At 45.2% G+C, this 25674-nt stretch overlaps 1 protein-coding gene across 4 annotated transcripts in view; it reads left to right on the top strand.

Annotated features, from left to right (window-relative positions):
- Window positions 1-392: 392 nt before the first annotated feature.
- NEK4 (NIMA related kinase 4) overlaps window positions 393-25674 on the top strand; it is a 33820-nt gene continuing 8538 nt past the window's right edge. Inside the window, exons 1-12 of one of the 4 annotated variants that reach the window (XM_069967131.1) lie at window positions 393-741; window positions 6699-6965; window positions 8560-8757; window positions 9391-9498; window positions 17192-17346; window positions 17510-17636; window positions 19655-20032; window positions 20956-21012; window positions 22103-22213; window positions 22585-22725; window positions 22886-22955; window positions 24322-24413. In XM_069967131.1, coding sequence (XP_069823232.1) covers window positions 631-741; window positions 6699-6965; window positions 8560-8757; window positions 9391-9498; window positions 17192-17346; window positions 17510-17636; window positions 19655-20032; window positions 20956-21012; window positions 22103-22213; window positions 22585-22725; window positions 22886-22955; window positions 24322-24413 — 1815 coding nt within the window. In that variant the 5' untranslated portion in view covers window positions 393-630. The remainder of the gene's footprint in view (window positions 742-6698; window positions 6966-8559; window positions 8758-9390; window positions 9499-17191; window positions 17347-17509; window positions 17637-19654; window positions 20033-20955; window positions 21013-22102; window positions 22214-22584; window positions 22726-22885; window positions 22956-24321; window positions 24414-25674) is intronic. The other 3 variants (XM_069967128.1, XM_069967130.1, XM_069967129.1) reach the window with 3 other exon arrangements.

Below are 25674 nucleotides of genomic sequence, written 5' to 3' on the forward strand. Positions count from 1 at the left end.
CTGGGTACTTTTCTCTATAGTTGTATACATCTGCTCCTAGGAAAGATGGGTACTTTTCTCTATAGTTGTATACATCTGCTCCTAGGAAAGCTGGGTACTTTTCTCTATAGTTTGTATACATCTTCACCTAGGACAGCTGTGCACTATTCTCTATAGTTTGTATACATCGTCATCTAGGAAAGCTGGGTACTTTTCTCTATAGTTGTATACATCTGCTCCTAGGAAAGCTGGGTACTTTTCTCAACAGTTGTATAAATCTGCACCTGGGAAAGCCTGGGAATTTCTTCAAGAGATTGCGATTGGGAGACTGAGAGGGATGATATATGATCTCCTTGGAGTGAGGGGAAGCTACCTGGATGTTGTGCAGCTGGCTGGGGATGGAGAGAGGTGTAGAGCACACGTCAGCTCTCTCCTCCATCCTCTTATATCTCAGAGTACACCTGTGTCCTGCACTGCTGGTTGTGTCCTCCAGATGTCGCTGTGATCTCTACTCCTACAGTTGGAAAGCGTTCTAGCTGTTGTTTTCCGGTCTATGGTCTCCGGTTGCCTGGTTACAGTGACGCTGCAGGAAGTTGGGGACAGGAGCCGTGCTCCATACTTCTCTACGAGGATGCTGTAACCGAGAGCGGGATGGAGGAGAACAGGGCGCTGGAGCTGCAGAATTACCGGATCATCCGAGTGGTGGGGAAGGGCAGCTACGGGGAGGTCAGCCTGGCCACCCACCGGGCAGAGGGCAAGCAGGTGAGGCATCACTCTGTATACTGTATTATAGCACCGTGTATAGTCCTATAGCCATAGAGTGACAGTGTATAGTGCTGCAATGCTCTGCCATCACTCTGTATACTCTTATAGCACCGTGTATAGTCCTATAGCCATAGAGTGACAGTGTATAGTGCTGCAGGGCTCTGCCATCACTCTGTATACTGTATTATAGCACCGTGTATAGTCCTATAGCCATAGAGTGACAGTGTATAGTGCTGCAGGGCTCTGCCATCACTCTGTATACTGTATTATAGCACCGTGTACAGCCCTATAGCCATAGAGTGACAGTGTATAGTGCTGCAATGCTCTGCCATCACTCTGTATACTCATAGCACAGTGTATAGTCCTATAGCCATAGAGTGACAGTGTATAGTGCTGCAATGCTCTGCCATCACTCTGTATACTCTTATAGCACAGTGTATAGCCCTATAGCCATAGAGTGACAGTGTATAGTGCTGCAGTGCTCTGCCATCACTCTGTATACTGTATTATAGCACAGTGTATAGTCCTATAGCCATAGAGTGACAGTGTATAGTGCTGCAATGCTCTGCCATCACTCTGTATACTGTATTATAGCACAGTGTACAGTCCTATAGCCATAGAGTGACAGTGTATAGTGCTGCAATGCTCTGCCATCACTCTGTATACTCTTATAGCACCGTGTATAGTCCTATAGCCATAGAGTGACAGTGTATAGTGCTGCAATGCTCTGCCATCACTCTGTATACTGTATTATAGCACCGTGTATAGTCCTATAGCAATAGAGTGACAGTGTATAGTGCTGCAGGGCTCTGCCATTACTCTGTATACTCTTATAGCACAGTGTATAGCCCTATAGCCATAGAGTGACAGTGTATAGTGCTGCAATGCTCTGCCATCACTCTGTATACTCTTATAGCACCGTGTATAGTCCTATAGCCATAGAGTGACAGTGTATAGTGCTGCAGGGCTCTGCCATCACTCTGTATACTGTATTATAGCACCGTGTATAGTCCTATAGCCATAGAGTGACAGTGTATAGTGCTGCAATGCTCTGCCATCACTCTGTATACTCATAGCACAGTGTACAGCCCTATAGCCATAGAGTGACAGTGTATAGTGCTGCAATGCTCTGCCATCACTCTGTATACTCATAGCACAGTGTACAGCCCTATAGCCATAGAGTGACAGTGTATAGTGCTGCAATGCTCTGCCATCACTCTGTATACTCATAGCACAGTGTACAGCCCTATAGCCATAGAGTGACAGTGTATAGTGCTGCAATGCTCTGCCATCACTCTGTATACTCATAGCACAGTGTATAGTCCTATAGCCATAGAGTGACAGTGTATAGTGCTGCAATGCTCTGCCATCACTCTGTATACTCATAGCACAGTGTATAGCCCTATAGCCATAGAGTGACAGTGTATAGTGCTGCAGTGCTCTGCCATCATTCTGTATACTGTATTATAGCACAGTGTATAGTCCTATAGCCATAGAGTGACAGTGTATAGTGCTGCAATGCTCTGCCATCACTCTGTATACTGTATTATAGCACAGTGTACAGTCCTATAGCCATAGAGTGACAGTGTATAGTGCTGCAATGCTCTGCCATCACTCTGTATACTCTTATAGCACCGTGTATAGTCCTATAGCCATAGAGTGACAGTGTATAGTGCTGCAATGCTCTGCCATCACTCTGTATACTGTATTATAGCACCGTGTATAGTCCTATAGCAATAGAGTGACAGTGTACAGTGCTGCAGGGCTCTGCCATTACTCTGTATACTCTTATAGCACAGTGTATAGCCCTATAGCCATAGAGTGACAGTGTATAGTGCTGCAATGCTCTGCCATCACTCTGTATACTGTATTATAGCACAGTGTATAGTCCTATAGCCATAGAGTGACAGTGTATAGTGCTGCAATGCTCTGCCATCACTCTGTATACTGTATTATAGCACCGTGTATAGTCCTATAGCCATAGAGTGACAGTGTATAGTGCTGCAATGCTCTGCCATCACTTTTTATACTCTTATAGCACAGTGTATAGTCCTATAGCCATAGAGTGACAGTGTATAGTGCTGCAATGCTCTGCCATCACTCTGTATACTCTTATAGCACCGTGTATAGTCCTATAGCCATAGAGTGACAGTGTATAGTGCTGCAGGGCTCTGCCATTACTCTGTATACTGCACTATAGCACAGTGTATAGTCCTATAGCCATAGAGTGACAGTGTATAGTGCTGCAGGGCTCTGCCATTACTCTGTATACTCTTATAGCACAGTGTATAGCGCTTTAGCCATAGATTGACAGTGTATAGTGCTGCAGGGCTCTGCCATTACTCTGTATACTCTTATAGCACAGTGTATAGCCCTATAGCCATAGAGTGACAGTGTATAGTGCTGCAGGGCTCTGCCATTACTCTGTATACTGCACTATAGAACACTGTACAACCCTATAGTCATAGAGCAACAGTGTATAGTGCTGCAGGGCTCTGACATCACTCTGTATACTGTTCTGTATGGTGTCCTTCTGTATATACAACCATACACTATGGTATCCTTGTAGATATGCAACTATATGATACTGCACCCCTAATTGACAAACTAAGAGGATTACAGGTTAAATGGGTTGTATACTGTTGTTTCTTTATCATGTCAGCAATCTGTGAGCCGGTGACATGACCACTAGGCATTCTATCAGATAATCATGTGACCAGTATGTGCTCTGTGGTCATGTGACCACTAGGCATTCTATCAGATAATCATGTGACGAGTGTGCGCTCTGTGGCATTCTATCAGATAATCATGTGACCAGCATGCGCTCTGTGGGCTGGTCATGTGACCACTAGGCATTCTATCAGATAATCATGTGACGAGTGTGCGCTCTGTGGCATTCTATCGGATGGTCATGTGACCAGCATGCGCTCTGTGGGGCTGCTGATATGGCAAGCAGGCATTTTGTGACTTGGTCAGTGAGCGTGTGTCTCTATTATGGTCATGTGACTCTTACAGTGCCAAGAGTAGGACACAACCCTGTTCGCAAGATGTTTTCGCCTCAGTAGAACCAGCCCCCAGAAGACATGTCATACAGCATCTCCTACTCAGTAGTAACTGCACCTTGAAGGAGGGAAATGGCCAAAGCTGCTGGGGATGGAGATGAATCGGTGGATGTAGTGGGCAGAGGAGAGTGCAAGCAAAGACTCATGGGATACATTATAAGAAGCCGGATGGGAAAAACCCTCTAAATATGATAACTGCTCTTGTCAGGGCACAGAGACCCATCACCTGTGCTGATCAACCATTCAGTGCTGTAATACACACAGTTTGTGTAGCGGTGGCGATGTGCAACTGCAGCATAGCTGCCATTTAAGTGAATAGGAGCAGAACTGCTACACAATGACCAGTTCCTTTCAGTGTGTATTGTGGTGCTGAACAGCTGATCAGTCCAATCGCTCGAGTCTAATTGTTTGGCATTTATTGACCTCTTTGCCCGTCAGTCACTCCTGCAGAGAGCTGTGACTAGTGATGGACACCGCCCAGATGACTAGTTCCCATCTCTCTCCCTCTCTCTGTGCTGGAATTAAACAATGTTTTTGGCCACAATGAAGACACAGCACATACAGTAGGGAAGTTGTGTATGATTGGTAGTTATTGCATCTGGGAGCGAGATCGAGCTGATTGGTTCCCTTTAACTATGTGAAAAAATATTACTTTGCTGAAAGAGTAGTTGATGTTTGGGGCAAAGTAGCAGACTAGACAGACAGTGTCATCAGCTCTGTATGTTTCTGTGCTCTGTAACCTGCGCAGGGAGGGGGAGCAGTGACTATCACCTGTTGTGAATGGTGTGATCGGGTATGTTGTATAGGTGTCACCTGACATTGTAATCCTACCTGTGGTGAGGAGGTGATTGTTGAAAAGTGATCTGTACAGAACAGAAAGTGTCAGTGTGGTATTGAAAGCAATGGACACCTTTTGAATGTGTTTTTTTATTCTTTATTTCAATAACCCATTTCTCCATAGGTCTGTAATACTGGAGGCATTACCCGTTCGCAGCGGCGCGCATATCCGCCCGTTCCATAGACATCATTCTATGGCCGGGCAGATTCCGTGTTCTGCTGAAAGAACTGACATGTCTATTCTTTTGGCAGAATGCGGAATTGGCCTGGCCATAGAATGTTGTCTTTGGAGCCAGCGGATATGCGCGCCGCCATGAACGGGTACTAGCCACAGAATCCGCCGGAACTTATCTGGGTGCATTCTGTAGTGTGAGCCTACTCTTCCTTAGTGTCCTTAGTCCTATAGAAATATAAAAGCAGGTTAGTCTTTAAACCTGCTGTCAGTTAACCTTTAACCCTATTAAGGCACCCCAACCTGTACTTCATGGTGTGTGAGTTATAGTCTGGTTTCACACTGACTTCAGTTTTAGCAAAAACATCATGGCATTTATAATAATTCAGCGGCCAGATGTTATCTGTGAGTCAGTGGAATTTTATAAAAAACCATCCCTTTTTTTTTTTTTTTTTTTTTGTGTGTGTGTGTGGTGTTCTTCTCTTATCTGGCATTTTTTTTTTTTTTGGCTTGTGGCAGTTTTTTTTTAAACGCAGCATGATAAGGGTTTGGCATTTTTTTCTGCAAACTGTTGCCAAAGGCAAAATGAAAAAGCCAGGCACACCTAACATCCAAAACGCCAGAAAAATCTTTGGCAGTTTTTCTGATGGTTCATTGAAGGCCTGAAAAACCCCACAAAAAATGCATGTGAAACCACCCTCAGCGGCGCTCTTACAAATACACAAATTTCCCCTTTTCCCTATAAAGCATGTGTCATTACAAGAAAAGAAAAATACATATTTGTCACTTGCATGTTCATAACAACGTGAACTATAATACTATTTTTCCAGGGGGAAAAAAACAAAAAAAAGCTTGTACCAGAATTTTAAATTTTGGTCATCTTGCCTAAAAAAGAAAAATGGAAGAAAAATGATCGAAGTATTGCAAGTTTGGTCGCTATTCCTGTCAGACCCCTAGAGCTTGAATGGAGAAGCCTTGTGCATACATGATCACCGCTTCACTCATACATGGGCACTGGGTATTCCAGGAAAAATGCACTAGGAGATAGGAGATCGTGAGGGGCTTGACCTCTGTACCCCCGTCGATCTCCGTATCTGGCCAGCTGGCTCTGTCATGAATAGAGCCATGAGTACGGCACATGACCTGCGCCCGAAGAGTGCTGTACTTGGCTCTTTCCGTCAGCTCCATAGGAATGAAAAGAGCCACGGGTCACACGCCATACCCGCAGCTCTATTCGGAACCGAGCTGGCAGGGCCAGATATGGAGATCGGCAGGGGGCACAGAGGTTGGATCCCCCGTGATCTCCTACTCAAACCTCTATGGGGCTGCCAGAAAGCAGAGTGCTGTACTTGGCTCTCTCTGGCAGCCATTGGTCACGTGTTGACCCACAGCTGTATTCAAAGCAAAGGAGTCAAGGGCACGGTCAACCCTGGTCACTTTTAATTGGAAAACCCAATTTAGGCTCTGGAAAAAATCCCCTTAACCTTAAAATAAAGACTAAAATCGAAAAAAAATCACAATAACATCTTTTTTTAAAATAGAATTTAATTACAAATCTCTGGCATCAGTTGGTTTGAAAGAAATTTTTTGTGTGAACTACCCCTTTAAGTAGTTAGTGTGTTTAATATATTGTGCCTCTCCTGCTCCGGACAGTTCCTGGACATGGACAGAGGTGGCAGCAGAGAGCACTCAGACTGGAAAGAATACACCACTTCCTGTAGGACATACAGCAGCTGATAAGTACTGGAAGACTTGAGATTTTTAAATGGAAGTAAATTAAAAAATAAAAATAAATCACCAGAGTACCCATTCAAGAAAGATTTCAGAAATGTTCAACCCCTTTATGACTTCTTATAATGCCTATTTTTCTGCTTGTCTTCCAGTATGTGATTAAGAAGCTGAGTCTCCGCAGCGCTCCTCGCAGAGAACGGAAAGCAGCAGAACAAGAGGCCCAGCTCCTCTCCCGGCTGAAGCATCCAAACATTGTGGCATACAAGGAATCCTGGGAGGGGGACGATGGCCTGCTCTACATTGTCATGGGCTTCTGTGAGGGGGGAGACTTGTATCATAAGCTGAAGGAGCAAAAGGGGAAACTCATTTCAGAATCCCAAGTAGTGGAGTGGTTTGTGCAGATTGCCATGGCACTACAGGTACAGGAATAAGGATTTTGGTAACTTCATGTCCCTTAGAGATTATTACATCAGGTGCAAGTGTACGTGGGCCCTGGGGTGATAGCATTACCTCACCATTATCCTGACAAGTGTAGATCATGTTTATGCATTTTTAAAGGGTTGCTCCGGAGACTAAGGGCCCTATTCCACCGGACAAGTATCGTTTGCATAATCGTTAACGATTAACGATCTCAAACCTGAAAAAGTTCACTCATTTCCATGGAACGATAATCGTTACTTATGATCGTAATTGCGATTGTTTTTTCTTCGCTATTTATTTGCTATTGCGTTCGTATCTATTGCAAACGACCGAACGACGTCTTATTCAATGCGAACGTTTTGCGAACGAGCAACGATAAAAATAGGTCCAGGTCTTATAAAGCGATCAACGATTTCTCGTTCGGACGTTAATCGTTAACTGCATTTCAACCGAACGATTATCGTTTAGATTCGAACGATTTAACGATAATCTGAACGATAATCGTCCGGTGGAATAGGGCCCTATTTGCTAATACTTTGCTTTAAAGGGGTTATCCAGGGCTACAAAAACATGGCCACTTTTCCCCCTCTTTTGTCTCCAAATTGGGTGGGGTTTTAAACACAGTTCTATTGAAGTAAATGGAGCTTAATTGCACACCCCACCCAATCTGGAGACGAGAGGGGGAAAAGTGGCCATGTATTTGTAGCGCTAGATAACCCCTTTAATAAAGTTATCTTACTTTGTAATAGAACTTTATAAAAATTAATATTTTTTTTATTTACAAAGGCACTTCCTTTATGGTAGCAGTAAGGGGCAACATGTATTGGAAACTGTAGGGCTGCCTAAGCTATTTGATGCCCTTTTTGCATATGTCCTTTAAAAGGGGTACTCCAGCTAAAAATGTTTTCTTTTAAATCAACTGGTCTCAGATTTGTAATTTATGGAAAGTTGGAATTTTTTAAATAGAAGTAAATCACAAACCTATATAACTTTCTTACACCAGCTAATTTAAAAGGGGGGAAAAAACGGTCTATACTCTTTTGGATGTAAGTGACTCCTACTGTACTCCTATTTACTGGTAAGTTGCATTTATTAATCAGTAATAACAGATAATTAGAGATGAGCGAATTTACAGTAGGAACGAGGCGAAACACTTCCTTCTTACCGGCTTTGATGTCTGCTCTGCTCCTTCTCGCTCCTCTCCAGGTGCTGGGAAAAGATCGATGCAGTCCTGGGAAACCTCTCCCAGTTTCCCAGGACTGGATCCATCTTTTTTTCCAGCACCTGGGGGGAGCGGCACAGAGCAGACATTAAAGTCCTGCAGCCTATTGAGCGGAATACAGATAGGAACACTTTGTCCCTACTGTAGATTCGCTCATCCCTTTAGATAATCCTAACAATCATTAGATGTACACTGGTTAGATAAAGATAGCTTTTTATTTTTTTTTTTTAATAAAATAAACTTGAGACACGTAAAAAGTTTTGATCTATTGGGGTCTGAGTGTTCAGACCGCGATCGATCGGGAGAACAGAGCGTCTTGTAAGTGACCTTATAGTTGTTTTCTATATAATGATAGCATCTTCTTTTCACAGTATTTACATGATTTGCACGTTATGCATCGGGACTTGAAGACGCAGAATATTTTCCTGACTAAATCGAACATCATCAAAGTAGGAGACCTGGGGATTGCACGGGTCCTGGAAAGCCAGTATGATATGGCCAGTACTCTTATTGGGACGCCTTACTATATGAGCCCAGAGCTATTTTCCAATAAGCCATACAATTATAAGGTAATAGCCCACATTGTTTATATTACTGTTTTGCTACAATTTGTATTTCGTTCTTTTTTTAAATCAGGTTACTTTGGGTATTTTTTTTATTAAATCAACTGCTTTTAGAAAGTTATATAGATTTGTAATAAAAAAAACAACCTCAAACCTTCCAGTACTTAGCAGCTGCTGTATGTTCTGCAGGAAGTGGTGTATTCTCTCCAGTCTGACAGTGCTCTCTGCTTCCACTTCCACCTCTGTCCATGTCAGGAACTGTATAGAACACAAAAGGTTTGCTATGGGAATTTCTACTGTTCTGGACAATTCCTGACATGGACAGAGGTGGCAGCAGAGAGCACTGTGTCAGACTGGAAAGGACACACCACTTCCTGCAGGACATACAGCAGCTGGAAGTACTGGAAGACTTGAGGTTTTTTTTTTTTTTATTAAAAGTACATTACAAATCTGCACAACGTTTTTGACACCAGTTGATTTAAAAACTTTTTTCCCCAGAGTACCACTTTAAGTTCTTGTACGTATTAATTCTCTTTAATTTGTTACCATGATCTAAGTATCTTTAGGAACAGATTATATTTTGTTTGTGCTCACAGTCAGGACAATAGTAACCAATGTCTCTAATCCCTATCATTTTAGTCTGATGTGTGGGCCCTGGGATGCTGTGTGTACGAGATGGCGACGCTGAGGCATGCCTTCAATGCCAAGGACATGAACTCTTTAGTTTATCGGATCATTGAAGGAAAGGTAATGTCCTTTTATAACTGCACAATTATTATACAACACCCCACACATATATTTTTATTTTATTTATGTGACGTCGTTATATTCTGCAGTGCTGTTCATAGATTGTTCCTAACGTCACCATTGGAGCTCACAGTCTAAATTCCATAGTAACTTATCTGTATGTTTTTGGAGCGTGGGCCGAAACTCAATATTGTTATTTTAGAAAACTCCAGAAACTCAAATAGTTTCTGTTTATTTGCCAATATAGTACATAGTTACGTAGTTAAAGGACAACTCCGGCAGGACCTAAAAAAAACCCAAAACACAGTTCATACTCACTATCCCTCCGGTGACAATTGGCACTAGAATCCCCCTCCGCCGGCGTCTTCAGAACTCCTTCACTTCCGGGTTTGTGTGAAGTGAATGGGAGAGAAAAGGCTGCTGGTGCACATGACTTCCAGCAAGCTCAGCCAATCAGGACTGAGCAAGCTGGAAGCCATGTGATGCTGTCCAGCCAATGAAAACTTATATAACGTTGTAATGTTTGTTAAATAACCTAAAAAAGAAAAACATCGGAGTTGCCCTTTAATATGGTTGAAAAAAGACACTTGTCCATTAAGTTCAACCAAGGAGGGGATTGGTGAAGGGAAGGGGAGAAGCGCTGCGGAATCTGTTGGCGCTATACAAATAAATATATTATTATTTATTATTATTTTTATTATTACATATGATTAGTGATGAGCGAACGTGCTCGTCCGAGCTTGGTACTCGATCGAGTATTAGGGTACTCGATGGTACTCGTTACTCGGACGAGCATCTCGTGATACTCGAGAAAATCTCATCATCCGTTTCCTGTACGTTTGGGTGCTATTTCTCAGCCAATAAACATGCAGGAGACTCTTTGGTACATCCTGCGATGACGTGGGACCCATACATGTCGATAGCAGCGATTGGTTGGCCAGATCAGATGACCCTGCCATATAAAACTCAGCGCCGGCAGTGCTCGCTTCAGATGCATGCTGTGAGAGATCAGGGACAGAGCTGCTGCTGGTCAGGGAGAGTGTCAGTGTAGGATTTAGTGTTCCAGTAGGCAGGGAATACTAGCAATACAAACAAACAGCCCTTTTCAGGGCTTAAAAGCTTTTATTAATACTATTACTACAGACTGCTGGCTGGGACTTGCAGTGCTGCTACCGCGATTTAACCAGCACACTGTGTTGACCGGCTGCTGGCAGAAAGGGGACATTAGGTGTTGCACACAGACCCCTAAGAAGTGCAGCACTGCTCAGTGTACTTTTTTTATTTTTTTATTTTAGGGCTGGTGGTGCAGCTATATTACACGGTATTGCTGGGATTTATAGTACACCCTGCATACAACTACATCACTGCTGATTTTGAAGGGGGTGTCATAGTGTGTATAGTTCACGTCAATAACAGATTTAACCGTCCAGCCCCCCCCTCCCCCCCCCTAAACTTGTGGGCACTACACGGTATTGCTGGGATTTATAGTACATCCTGCATAGAACTACTTCACTGCTGATTTTGAAGGGGGTGTCATAGTGTGTATAGTTCACGTCAATAACAGATTTAACCGTTTAGCCCCCCCCCCCCCCTAAACCTGTGGGCACTACACGGTATTGCTGGGATTTATAGTACATCCTGCATACAACAACTTCACTGCTGTGCTGATTTTGAAGGGGGTGTCAGAGTGTGTCTAGTTCACGCCAATACCAGATTGTACCTTCCAGCCTCACCAAACCAGTGGGTACTCCAAGTATTTTTCCTGATTTCTGTATTTCATACGCCTTTTTAAGTTCCATACTGTGCAGTGTCCATAAAATGGTGAACCCCAGGGGTAAGGGTCAAGGGCGTGGGGTTCCAAGTGATGTGGTTGCCGGAGGCCGTGGTTCAGGGCAGGGTGACACAGCAGCACCTGTTGAGGAGGTAGCAGTGGCACACCGCAGCCGTCCACTCCCTAGCTTCTTTGCCCAACTTACGGGGACTCAAGGTAGACCATTATTGAAACCGCAGCAGTGTCAACAGGTGATCACGTGGATAGCGGGTAATGTGTCCAGTAACTTATCCACCACCCAGTCTTCTACGCAGTCCACCCATGCTACCTAAGGGAGTGGAACCCTTGCTCCATTAGCTCAGCCTCCTTCATCACAGCCTGGCCCCTCCAGGAAAAGAAGGGATTCAGATCCACCACCATGCTCCCAGGAACTGTTTTCTGGACCCTTCGCTGAGTCAGAGCAACCGGAGCAGTCGATCTGTCCTGATGCCCAAAGTATGCAGCTCACGTAGTCAGTGAGTGATGAGAGTGGGGACTTGCAAGCGGGGTTGGAAGAGGTGTCTGGTGATGACGATGAGACCCGGTTATCAGACAGTGAGGTTGTTGTCATGGATGTAACTCTAAGTGAGGAGGAGAGTGAGGAGCTGGTGGATGAGGACGAGGTGACTGACCCGAGCTGGGTGGATAAGCCTAGTGAAGACCGTGCTTCTGAGGGGGAGGCAAGTTCACCCGCAGGACCGGTTGGTAGAGGAAGAGGGGTGGGCAGAGGGAGAAGCAGGGGCAGAGCGGGTAGATCAGCGACTGTTTAACGGAGTCAAACTCCCGTGGCCAGGGCTAGATGTTCCCAAGTCTGGAGGTTTTTTAAAGAAACTGCGGATGACCGACGGACTGTAGTGTGCAACGTGTGCCACGCAAGGATCAGCAGGGGAGCCACCACTACCAGCCTAACCACTACCAGCATGCGCAGGCATATGAGTGCTAAACACCCCACTCTGTGGAACCAAGGCCGTTCAGCGAGTGCAAGTCGCACACCTGCTCTTTCCCCTGTGTCACGTGCTGGCTCTGTCAGTCCTCCCGCCCAGGCCCCAGGCACGAGCGCCTCCCGCCCTACACGCACCCCTTCACCTCCACTATGCTCTACACCCTCCAGCAAGGTGTCCAAGCGCAGCGTTAAACTGTCCCTGCAGCAGACCTTTGAACGGAAGCGCAAATACACTTCCACTCACCCGCATGCACAAGCCCTAAATGTGCACATAGGCAAACTGCTGAGCTTGGAGATGCTGCCCTATCGGCTGATAGAGACAGAGGCTTTTAAAAACCTCATGGCGGTTGCTGTCCCTCGTTACTCTGTCCCCAGCCGCCACTACTTTTCATGGTGTGCCGTCCCAGCCCTACACCAGCACGTGTCGGATACCATCATCCGTGCCCTGACCAACGTGGTCAGCGACAAGGTCCACCTTGGACAAGTGCTGGCGGGCAGGGACACTATATCTCCCTGACGGCACATTGGGTCAACTTGGTGGAGGCTGGGACAGAGTCTGACCCTGGTTCCGTTCATGTGCTGCCCACCCCGAGGATTGTGGGGCCTACCTCGGTTGCGGTCTCTCATGAGTTGTACACCTTTCTCCTCCTCTTCTTCCTCCTCCTCTCTATTATCCTCCACGAGCACATCCCCTCCATCTCGTAGCATCAGCAGTGCGGTGGTAAGCGCCAACAGGCGGTGTTGAAACTGCTGAGCTTAGGCGACAAGAGGCACACCGCCCAGGATCTGTTGCAGGGCATCACGGCGCAGTCAGATTTTTGGCTCGCACCACGGAGCCTCAAACCAGGCATGGTTGTGTGGGACAACGAGCGAAACCTGGTGGCGGCTCTGCAACTCGGCAGCCTCACACATGTACCATGCCTGGCCCACGTGTTCAACCTAGTGGTGCAGCGGTTTCTTAAGACCTACCCCAATTTGGCTGACTTGCTCACCAAGGTGCGGCGCATCTGTGCGCATTTCCACAAGTCAACCACGGATGCTGCCACCCTTAGGGCAGTGCAAAGGCGCTTGCAACTGCTGGCTCACAGACTGCTGTGCGACGTGCCCACGAGGTGGAATTCCACCTTCCAGATGGTAGCCAGGGTTTACCAGCAACGCAGAGCCATTGTGGAATGCCAGATGTCAACCTCGGTACGAAGCGGTAGTCAGGTCAGTCAGCTACCTCAAATCTACAATGAGGAGTGGACGTGGATGTCTGCTATCTGTCAGGTACTGGGCCCCTTTGAGGAGTCAACACAGATGGTCAGCGGAGATGACGCCATCATCAGCCTCAACATCCCGCTGTTGTGTCTGACACTTTGTCTTCGTCTCAGGAGACGGGTGAAGAACGGCCGCCGCTAGATAGCCAGACCACCCTGACATCAGTTTCTCAACACCGAGTAGAGGATGAGGAGGACGAGGAGCAGACTGGTGCCGCCACTGAGGGTACCCATGCTTGATCCTTACTTGTTGAGCGTGTATGGCCTGAAGAGGGTGAATCGGTGGAGGATGAGGAAATTGAGGCTAGTCAGGGGAGGGAGTTCTTGCGTGTTGGGACCCTGGCGCACATGGCTGAGTTTATGTTAGGCTGTCTTTCCCGTGACCCTCGGGTTAAAAATTTTTTTGACAACACAGATTACTGGGTGTTCACCCTCCTGGACCCTCGGTGGACCAGGCAGCTTGTCAAGGGGCAGGGGAACACTCTCCAAGGCCTTTGACAGTTTCATGGCACCCCAGCAAGACTATGTCAACCATCCCCAGTCTAGACAGAGTAGGGGGGAAGCCTTCAGGAAGATGGTGAGGGAGTACCTTGCTGACCATACCACCGTCCTTCACGATCACTCTGCTACCTACAACTACTGGGTTTCAAAGCTGGATATGTGGCCCGAACTGGCGCTTTACGCCTTGGAGGTGCTGGCCTGCCCTGCCGCTAGCATGTTGTCAGCGCGGGTCTTCAGTGCAGCTGGTGCCATCATCACTGAGAGGCATCAATTGTACTCTTGATGGTGAGTGGTGACTGACAGCAGGCCTAGCCAGTTAGCTGTCAGCACCCGGGTTCATGTCCACTACATATCCCAGCCCCTGGACTCACTCCAATTTTTGGGTGGGCTCACTTGATTCCTCACTCACTTGTAATGGTTTTCTGTGTGCTGAATGCCATGCAGTGTCTGTCCTAATTTTTGGGAGGCTCACTAGCTTCCTCACTCATTTTTAATGGTTCTCTGTGTCCTCACTGCCATGCTGTGTCTGCCCTAATTTTTGGGAGGCTCACTAGCTTCCTCAATCACTTGTATTGGATCTCAGTGTGCTGAATGCCGTGCTGTGTCTGGCCTAATTTTTGGGAGGCTCACTAGCTTCCTCACTCATTTTTAATGGTTCTCTGTGTCCTCACTGCCATGCTCTGTCTGGCCTACTTTTTGGGAGGCTCACTATCTTCCTCAATCACTTGTAATGGATCTCAGTGTGCTGAATGCCATGCTGTGTCTGGCCTAATTTTTGGGAGGCTCACTTGCTTCCTCACTCACTTTTAATGGTTCTCTGTGTGCTCTCTGCCATGCTAGGTCTGGTATAATTTTTGGAGGCTGACTGGCTACCGCTTCTACCTTGTTCACTCTGTCCTCACCGCTATGCTGTGTCAGGCTAAATTTTTGGGTGTTTCATGATAAGCTACCTCTGTTTTAATGTTTCCCTGTGTTCTCAATGCCATGCTGTGTCAGGCTGAGTTTTTGGGTGGTCAACTATGCCTACCTCTGTTTTAACCAGGCTGTTGCACAGAATTAGGCATAATGGTGCCATTAGGCAGCCTCAGAGGCATGCATACATGCTGCCCCTGCTGTTTCTTGTCCATTTCCGTTGTGTTTCCATCAATTTCTGAGGTTGACAGGTTTTGCTACGACCTTCCCTCTACCGAACCTGGGTCCCCTGCAAAAATGCTTGAGTCTCCCATTGACTTCAATGGGGTTTGTTACTCGAAACGAGCACTCGAGTATCGGGAGATATTCGTTTCAAGTAACGAGCACCCGAGCATTTTAGTACTCGCTCATCACTAATCATGATAGGTTCTATACATATGCCTTAATGTTATTGTGTTCTAAGAACTTGTCTAAGCCTGTTATGAAGCGATCTACCGTTTTTGCTGTGACCAGATCCTGCGGTACATTGTTCTACAGATTCACTGTTCTCATGGTGAAGGCTTGTCGCCTCCGGAGATTGAACCTTTTCTTTCACCAGGCGGAGGCAGTACACCTTTGTCTTTTGTCTTTTTACCTAGAACATCTTTTCCCCATATTTCTTTTAGGGGCCATTTATATACTTAACCCCTTAGCGACCCATGACGTATCTGATACGTCATGGTGCCGCTCGGGGTGTTCAGAGCGGGGTCCCGCTGGGACCGCGCTCTGAACGGCGCTGATCCCGGCTGACACGTGCAGCCGGGCAGTGCCTCTATTAGCCGGCGCGGCAACGGGTCCCGTTGCCGCGCCGGCTAATTAAGCCTCTAAGTGCAGCTGTCAAACCTAGTGGGACGGATCTCCCCCCCGCGATCGCATCGCGGGGGGGAGATCCGTTCTTCTGCCCGTGCCGGGCCTCAGCGTCGGAATGACGCTGATCCCGGCTCGGCAATAGATTGCTATGGCCTGCAGCAGGCCATAGTAATCTATGACTGATCTAATTGATCTTTGCTGTGTATATACACAGCATTGATCTCTATGAGAGATCAGTGCTGTCTATATACAAGTCCTCCAGGGGGGCTTCTAGTTACAGTAAAAAAAAAAGTAAAAGTGTTTTTATTAATAAAAAATCCCCTCCCCTAATAAAAGTCCAAATCACCCCCCTTTTCCCATTTTATAAATATAAATTAATAAATAAATAAACATATTTAGTATCGCCGCGCGCGTAATCGCCCGAACTATTAATTAATCACATTCCTGATCTCGCACGGTAAACGGCGTCAGCGCAAAAAAATTCCAAAGTGCAAAATTGCGCATTTTTGGTCGCATCAAATCCAGAAAAAATGTAATAAAAAACGATCAAAAAGTCGTATATGCGCAATCAAGGTACCGATAGAAAGAACACATCATGGCGCAAAAACTGACACCTCACACAGCCCCATAGACCAAAGGATAAAAGCGCTATAAGCCTGGGAATGGAGCGATTTTAAGGAACGTATATTTGTTAACAATGGTTTGAATTTTTTACAGGCCATCAGATACAATATAAGTTATACATGTTATATATCATAGTAATCGTAACGACTTGAGGAACATGCATAACAAGTCAGTTTTACCATAGGACGGACGGCGTAAATGCAAAACTCCCCGAAATCAAAACAAATTCGTTTTTTTTTTCAATTTGACAGCGCAAATGATTTTTTTCCGGTTTCGCAGCATATGTTATGGAAAAATAATGCCTGTCATTGCAAAGTACAATTGGTTTCGCAAAAAATAAGCGCTCATATACGTCTCTAGGTGAAAAAATGCAAGCGCTATGGACTTTTAAACTTAAGATGGAATAAGCAAAAGCGCAAAAACGAAAATAGGCTTTGACCTTAAGGGGTTAAAGTGACACTGTCACCCCCTTTGTGCATTCTGACATCTCTACACAGGTGTAAAGGGTAAATTGTGCGGTTTTCATACCTTATTTTATAGCATAGGTAATGGTGCTTGTTCAAGTAAAAAGTGATAATAGCGCCGGCAGCGACCAGGGAACGAGGAGCATGCGAGTGCTGACAGATTCAAATGGAGGTTAATCCTCCAGCAGTCAAAACAATATGCCAGCGTTGTTCGTACAGCCAGCTTTAATACCATGTCCCAGCATCTGGCGGTAATAAATTCTAATAGATATTAGCATGTAAGTCATTTATCTCTTTTTTTTTTTTTTTTTTTTTTTTTTACACTTTACAGCTTCCTCCAATGCCCAGAGATTACAGTAATGAACTGAAGGATCTGATTGGAACAATGTTAAGTCGCCAGCCTGAAAGGAGGCCTACAGCAAGGCAGATACTGCGAAAGCCATTCATCAAACAACACATTGCCATGTTCTTACAGAACACAAAATTGTAAGTGCTATAGTGGTTCTATACTGATTATATACACTTTGTAAATGGCTGAGAGAAGGTACAGGGGAGCAGAGAGCTGCCAATACATTTTAGATTTTAAAGATATAAAAAAAGTTTTTGTTTTTTTTTGTTTGTTTTTTCAATTCAATTTTTTTTTCTTAAGAAAACAAGTCAAACGGCGAAAGAAATCAGTAGACTCCAGTCACACTAGTGTCTCAAAAGATGGCGACCTGCAAGTTCAGAGACCACAAGCAGAATCGGCCAGTGGGGACAGGAAAAAGCATAAAGCGGTAAATGATGGTTTATTTATTCTGTAGTGTGTTTGCAGGCTGCACCATATGGTTTAGAAAATGTCAATATTTTTTCCCAACACACAGGCAGTCATTAAAGGGGTATTCCTATGATTCCATGAAAAAATAAAATGCACAAAACAAGAATATAGGTGCACTCAGCAATCCCCTACCAGTCGCTTGACACCTTTCCCCCTTGTCTAAAATAATCTTAGCGCTGTATTCAAACTTTTACAAATGATCCCACTCAGGGCCGATTCTGGGGTCTCTGCCGCCTGAGGCAAACCTCAGACGGTCGCCCCCTCACTAGCAAACCCCCCTCCCCCCCCGCCGTAACCGAATCACCCGCGCCTGCACAACCCCACACCCCCCCAGAATCTGCCGCCTGAGGCGGAATACTCATTCCGTCTCATAGCAGAAACGGCCCTGATCCCACTTTTACATCATGGCATCTGGCTGGGAATTTACATCTCCCAACATGCATTGCACCTCAGAGCCAACCCACCACTGGCTCTTTCTTTGGCAACGTGATCACTGATAGGTGTAAGTCATTTACAGATGAGGTGTTACAGCTTGCCTGGCCCACAAAAGAGGTGGAGATCACATGTCCTCTGTCTCAAAAGGGAGGGGATGGACAGAAGAGTGGAGACAGAGTGGATCAGGCAGTGAGCATTTTTAGCAGCTTCACAATATGAGTCAGCATGTGATACAGACAAACAGCCCAATTCATGACATAGAAGCCTATTGCAAACAGCTTAGATTATGAGTAGGGATTGAAGAGGGTTAACACTTTCCTTACTGGAATATCCCTTTCACACAGTTACTATGATTTAGAGGGGTTTCTGAGTGAGAAACAGACATTGATAAAAGATCTACTAAAATTTATCTCGCCCAGATTCATAGCTTACATTGCTGGATACTGCTCTATAATGTCCTCCCTGCTGCTTCCTTGGAGGTTGTGTTGTAGAGATATAAAGATATAAAGATGCATGATCTCTTTTGCTTGTCTGTGTTCAGTGTATGGGAAACATCTGTAGAGTGGGAAACCTGGTGAATAATACCATATTATGTAATGGCCAGTAGTATAAACACCTTATAAAACCTTATAAACACACACAACAGCTTATCCTGAACAGTTTGTTGATACGTAGTGGTGTACAAACTTGCCAAACATTTAGGTTCTGGCGAACTCGAAAGCTCTGCATTTATCTCTGGGTGGCTGGAGATGTTAGATGAAGCCCTAGGGAGTCCTGGAAAACATTGACACAGCCATAGGCCATGAATAACTAGGTAGGCTCTGCACTTGTTTAAAGAGGATGTACCACCTGGTACATCCCCTTTAACCTAAACCCACTGATCAAACGGCGCCGGCACGGGGAAGCCGGTGTCGCGGTCCGTCTTTCAGACCGAGGCCCGGTTCCCGTGCATGGCGCCGTTCTATGCACCGAAACCGGCTGGTGGTCAAGCACTGGAGGCCGGTTGGGCCGCCCCAAGTGGGAGGGAATTCCCTCACCTGTATGATGCGGCTCCGTTCATACAGGAATTCCCTCCCACTGGGGGCGGCCCGTCCGGCCTCCAGTGCTTGAGCACTGGCCGGTTCCGGTGCATAGAACGGCGCCGTGCACTGGAACCGGGCCTCGGTCCCAAAAACGGACCGCAGCACCGGCGTAGCCGTGCCGGCGCCGTTCGATCAGTGGGTTTGGGTTGAAGAGGATGTACCTGATGGTACATCCTCTTTAAGCCATCAGTAAAACCCAGTAGCTTTATCTCATTTGTTTTTTTTTTATGCATTGTAAACTAGAAAAAAAAAGTTCACACGATCGTGACTGTAACTAAATAGCAGCTTCCAGTTATATGTCAGTCATCTTATTGGAAGTGATCAGGTTACTGGTAAATCAATTTTTCCAAGAGCTAACCTCTCACAGAATTGTCTGTAGCCTTGTCTTCCTATTACAAACTCATTTTATAATCATAAGGACATGGAAGGGTTAATGCATAATTGTCCATTTCCCATACAGAATAAAGCAAAAAGTCCGGTAAAGACGAAAGCAGCCTCTATTCCTCCAGCCGCTCCCGACCCCCCAGACTTGAACAATTCGGCAGCTTCTATTTCGACTCTCAGCAAGGTGGATATCGGTATCCTGCCCAATGACAATAGAGCGTCAGGTGATGAACACTTGATCCCTAAGCCTCAGAATGATTGCAGGGACACTCCAGGTAAAATGACACCAAGCGGTCCAAAAGAGCCAGACATCAAAGGGAAACTGCGTCCAGCGTTACACTCCAACATGGAAAATAAAAGTTTGCCTCCAGCTACTCCTGCAAACATACAGGATGATGAGGACACCATGAAACTTTTACAACCAGCCCACAAAGCTGACCATCAGGTGAATCAGGTAACATATATACAGCACATACTATTCCTTAAATGCTTGTGTGTATGTTTTTTACAATAGTGTTTGAATGTCTATAAAGCTCTTTTATAGCTAAAAATATTTGTTTTCAGAGTGCCCGGTAGTCAGTGTAAACATTTTTTGGGTCTCATATTGGAATTGGAGGAATACTTAACATCTTTACATAAGGGTATCTATAAGGGCTAAAGAGTAGTGACACTTCCATTGTGCAGCTGTCTACTATTTCTTGATGACAGCCGTTGCTGGTCCTCATTCTGCAACAATGTCTTTTGATGTCCTGCAACCCTGCTGCTTATGCTTTAAGAACTTAAGCTGTAACTAACAGCTTATCCCCACCATTTTAACTCTTTAGTCACTGCAGTTTATGGCTGCTTCATAGTCAAAGAAGACTATATTCTCTGATCTCTTCACTAGGTCTCCTATTGACCTTAACAGAGAGTGGGAAAAGCTTCTGCAGTCAGGGGGACTATATAGGATTCCCAAGGTTGTTTGCTTAGTAGGCCTACTGTTAGGGAATAGTAGTTATTGTATGTTGCCACAGAGTGTAATGTATTAGAATTCAGTAGTCTGCTATTACATTATGAGTAGAGATGAGCGAACCTCGAGCATGCTCGAGTCCATCCGAACCCGAGCGTTCGGCATTTGATTAGCGGTGGCTGCTGAAGTTGGATAAAGCCCTAAGGCTATGTGGAAAACCTGGATATAGTCATTGGCTGTATCCATGTGTTCCAGACAACCTTAGAGCTTTATCCAAGTTCAGCAGCCCCAGCTAATCAAATGACGAAAGTTCTGGTTCGGATGGACTCGAACCCGAACCCGGTTTGCTCACCTATAAGAAAGCTCTGTCTTATAGGAATGTACACATAGCAATATTTATAAGGTTTTTTTTTCCTGTCTCCTTGTAGGAATCTTTGGAATCTACTGAAAAACTCTTAGAACCATTTGAACCTGTTACAGAACCCGTATGTATAACTTGCATGATTTTCTATTAAACTGAACCTGTCAGGTCCCTTAAAAGCCCTCTAAATTACATTGGGTTGGAGCTGCAGCGGCATTTAGTCACTCCCCCTCCAGCTTCCTCCCGCCCACTCTGGCTTGGTTGACACCCCGAGTGGCCAGACTTGCATGAAATGTTACAGCAGTCAATCCACCTAGGCAGAGGTTTCCCGAATTTCCCTGTAATGAAATGTGTTATTGTGTCATGTACAAACAAGTTGTCATAATGTTTTCTGGACTGTTACATTGATTTCCTTGCCAGAATTAGATCATCACTGATCAGCAGAATGAAAGGGCAACAGTGCTGCTACCCCTTCGTTCAGCTGATCATTAAGGGAACTAATAACTCTAAAAATGTCCAGGAATTTATATGTACGGCATACGAAACAAAGATTTTAAATGTCCCACGCCATACGCAAATTACCCTCAACTAGTCACATGGGCATTCACCAATGGTGTGCTTGAGTTGGCTTTAATCCCGCCTCTCCGGATGGCCCCTCTATGATGTGCACGGCTCCTGCATTGAGAATCACGCCCCTTCCCGGGGCACCGACGCTCCCAGAGAGGCAGGATTACAACCAACTCATTCGCGCCATCGGTGACAAGTTTGCCGCTGAGTAACACCCACATGACTATTCAAGGGTAATTTGCATACAGTGCGGGACAGTTACAAACTATGGTTTCTGGGGGAATGTGCAAAGGGGGCTTCATTGCACTGTACATATAGCTTCCTGGGCATTTTTAGAGTGATTGTTTCCCTTTAAGGTAGGTCATCAATCTAGAATCCCATAAAACTCCCCGGGGGAGATTTATGTTGTAAAGTAAAACTGGCTCAGTTGCCCTTAGCAACCAATCAGATTCCACTTTTCATTCCTCGCAGATTCTTTGAAAAATGAGAGGTGGAATCTGGTTGGTTGCTAGGGGCAACTAAGACAATTTAAGAAACTTTACACAAGTTTGATAAATCTCCCCCCTAATGTTGTATTTTGTTTAACCAAACCTTCAATAACATAATTTATAATATTATATTATATATTTATACTTTTTTTTTTACAGGATGGAGTAGTAGCAAAAACTGAAATACAACCCCATAATTCTGTATCTGAGCCATCTTTATCCAGACATCGAAGACAGAAGATGAGAGAAAATATATCTTCACACTCTGAGGTGAATATTGTGTAAAAAAAAAGATAACTGCCTGCCCCTATTCTCTACAGCTGCCACTCCAGTCCTTACAATCCCTGGTGCTCTTGGCTGTTTCCAGGATGCTGCTGATCCCTGCAGGGACTCCCCTGCTCAGCCAATTACTAGCCACATCAGTATCCTCTCTCAATCAGTGATTGGCTGAATGGGGTAGTCCCTGCAGGGATGGAACATCATCAGCAACCTGGAAATAGCCAAGAGGACCTGTGGAGGAGTTTAGGCTGGTGAGTATTGGTTCTTTTTTATTTTTTATTTTTTTTTACCTCAGCCACATATAAATAAATAAATAAATAAATAAATAAATAAATAATGACTGGATATCATTGTGTTTCTAGCTTCCTGCGGTTTGTGCAAGACCTCTTCCTTCTCCTCCTGCCATACATCGCTCTGCTCCTAAATCCCTCAGCAGTCCTGAAAGGAAGAGCACTTCTGCAGAGTCCGGTGGCGGACCTAGATGTAGCAGTCTACTATCTCAGGTACAAAATACAGGTGCAGGCTGTCTGTTTCCCTGTATTAGAATGACCAGACGCTTATCCTTGCATGTAATATCGATTTTCTACAGGATTTTACTGCAAGGCCATGAAATTGTTTGCCTATGCATGCCAATGAACGGTGTTTCTGTTTACCTTTATATAGGATCAGCGACCTTTATCAGCAAGAGAAAGACGCCGACTAAAGCAGTCTCAAGAAGAAGTCTCTCTATCTGGTAGGATATGTAAATATATGTCATTGTTATTCAGTGTTACAGTGGATTATTTCATTTGTGTTTTTCATCTGGGCTGGTATATAGGACCAAACTGGGATCAGTATAGAACAGTAACCTCATCAATAGTTACATGAAGCTAGGTTATTACCAGGTATTGACTTGAATGCCACTGCTCCTGGCTATTTAAAAGGAACCAATCGCCATGATTGTGCTGATATTGTCCCAGCAGCATAGGATAGAGCTACTGTGCAGCTCCCTGAGGCTACCAGATGTGTCTGCGGGGGTAACCAGTCATCTGGGCGGCAAGCCGTCTGTGACTAGTCATGGCTCTCAGCCTGTCAGCGCACAGTACAGGAATAATTGACAGTTAGAGAGACCCGTTATTGGCCTCTGACTGTCATTCATCCTCATCCCTGCACTGTGCGCTGACAGGCAGAGAGTCGTGACTAGTCCATCTCTAGTAACAAAGAAACCAAGACAGAACACACAGGTAGTGGTGGGGTTTAGTTTGTAAGAAGAAAGATGAGGGCACTCACCACTTCTGTAGAAGCGCGCATGCGCGTGAAACAGCTGTTACCTGATCCGGTGGGTGTCTGGCGTCCTCGCTAAGCCCAGCATGCCCTATACTATTCACGCACGCAAAGAGATGAATTGAAATAAAAAGATCACATAAGTGGTGAGTGCCCTCATCTTTCTTGTTACGAACTTGTTAAGTTTCTATGCATCTAAATTCGTAGTGAGCACTAACCTGTCTCTGTTCGTCTGTGGGATCCGAGAGTGTGGAAGCCTAGGTACAGCAGTGCCGGTGGCTATTTGTCTACAAGGTGGGTTTAGTGCTATGCACAGGAGAAAGGGCAAGATTGTGGGCGGGAACTGCAGGAAGCATACTTGCCTGTCCTCATGCCCCTGCAGCACTGAATTACAGATTCCTACCAGCTGCTGGTGTCCTGCAGCTCCTCCAGATGCAAAATCACATATGCCAGTGATGAATTGCTTACTCATCCAGCTTACTGACTGGGGCGGGACACCTCTGCAGTCACTGACTGGCTGAGTATTTAACCCCTCAGTCAGGCTGTGACGTTACAGCTGGAGGACCCAGGTACATGTTATACCTGACTGCTGGCCGAGAATGACATCCGGCGGCTAATAGTAATAGTGGCGTGACGGGGCACAGGGACAGGTAAGTATGCTTTATAATGTATGCTTCACCCCTGTGTGCCTGAGATTTTTAACTTTTGTGGGACTTCTCCTTTAAGACTACTGGTAAAAATGTATTTAATAAACTCCTAACTGTTAAATGAGAGCAATACAATAATGTCATAGTAAAATGTACTATTTGTTTCTTTGTGTGTTTCTCTCTATCAAGCACCGTCAGCCATTAAAATAGGCCCTGCTGAAGCTGGTGACAGAGGGCAAGCAATAAATCCTGCCTGTCAGTCATTGTCAAGCATACATGAGGTGAATTCAGCTGTTTTTAAATGTTGTTAAAAAGGGAAAAACATAAGAAAATTACAGGTTGACAATGAATACCCTATATCATTAATTGATTGTGAATGCTACTTAAAGGGGTAGTGCGGCGCTCAGCAATTATTCATAGAATAACACACATTACAAAGTTTATACAACTTTGTAATGTATGTTATGTCTGTGAATCGCCCTCTTCCCGTGTCCCCCCACCCCCGCACGTGTACCCGGAAGTGTGGTGCGATATACATACCTGACGCGTGTCGACCACAGTCTTCTGTCAATGCAATCTTCGGGAGGCCGGCCGACTCGCTGCAGCCGTCCCGCATGCCGCCCCCCCCCCTCTGCAGCGTCATCAGCTGCTCAGCCGCGATTGGCTGAGCATAACTGTGCTCAGCCAATCGCGGCTGAGCACAGTTATGACGCGGCAGAGGGGGGCTGACAGGAGCGGGTCGGCCGGCCTCCCGAAGATGACGTCTTTGAAGAAGATGGCAGACTGGGTCGGTCGACACGGATCAGGTATGTATAGTGCACCACACTTACGGGGGTGGGGGGACACGGGAAGGGGGCGATTCACAGACATAACATACATTACAAAGTTGTATAACTTTGTAATGTGTGTGTTATTCTGTGAATAATTTCTCAGCGCCGCACTACCCCTTTAACCCCTTCCCGTCAAACATACAGCTATATACTTTCCTAATGCTGATACCCTGTGCAGTAGGAACGTATATAAACATTCCTGAATTTGAAGGGGTTTTGTTTGTGGGTCACTATTTTATTGTAACCAGCCCTGCCTAATGTGCCAGGAGACCCCTTAAAGGACAACTCCGGCCAAAACTATTTTTTTATATGTTATTATTTACGGAAAGTTAGACAATTTTCTAATGTACATTAATTATGGGAAATGCACATATAGGGCTATTTCCCTTAATTTAGTAGATCAGGGAGACCTCAGATTCTTTAAAAAAAGATGACGTCACAAACCGGGGGTGTAATTCCAATGGAGTGTCCAGCAGGGGCGCACTATATACATTTCCGCATTGATAACTGTTAAACCTAAAACGCATAAATAATAAACACATAAAATTGATGGCAAAATTATGTATTGTGTGCGGTTGATATTCTTTATTCCGTAATATTACTTTCAACCGACACCACTATTCATTGGGTGTGCAGAGATATTGGCATTTTGTAGTGTGCGGAATTGTGTGAGCTATAAAAATATAACGATATTGTTCCCACAGGGTGAACA

Source organism: Dendropsophus ebraccatus, chromosome 4, assembly GCF_027789765.1.
Source record: "Dendropsophus ebraccatus isolate aDenEbr1 chromosome 4, aDenEbr1.pat, whole genome shotgun sequence".
NCBI lineage: Eukaryota > Metazoa > Chordata > Amphibia > Anura > Hylidae > Dendropsophus > Dendropsophus ebraccatus.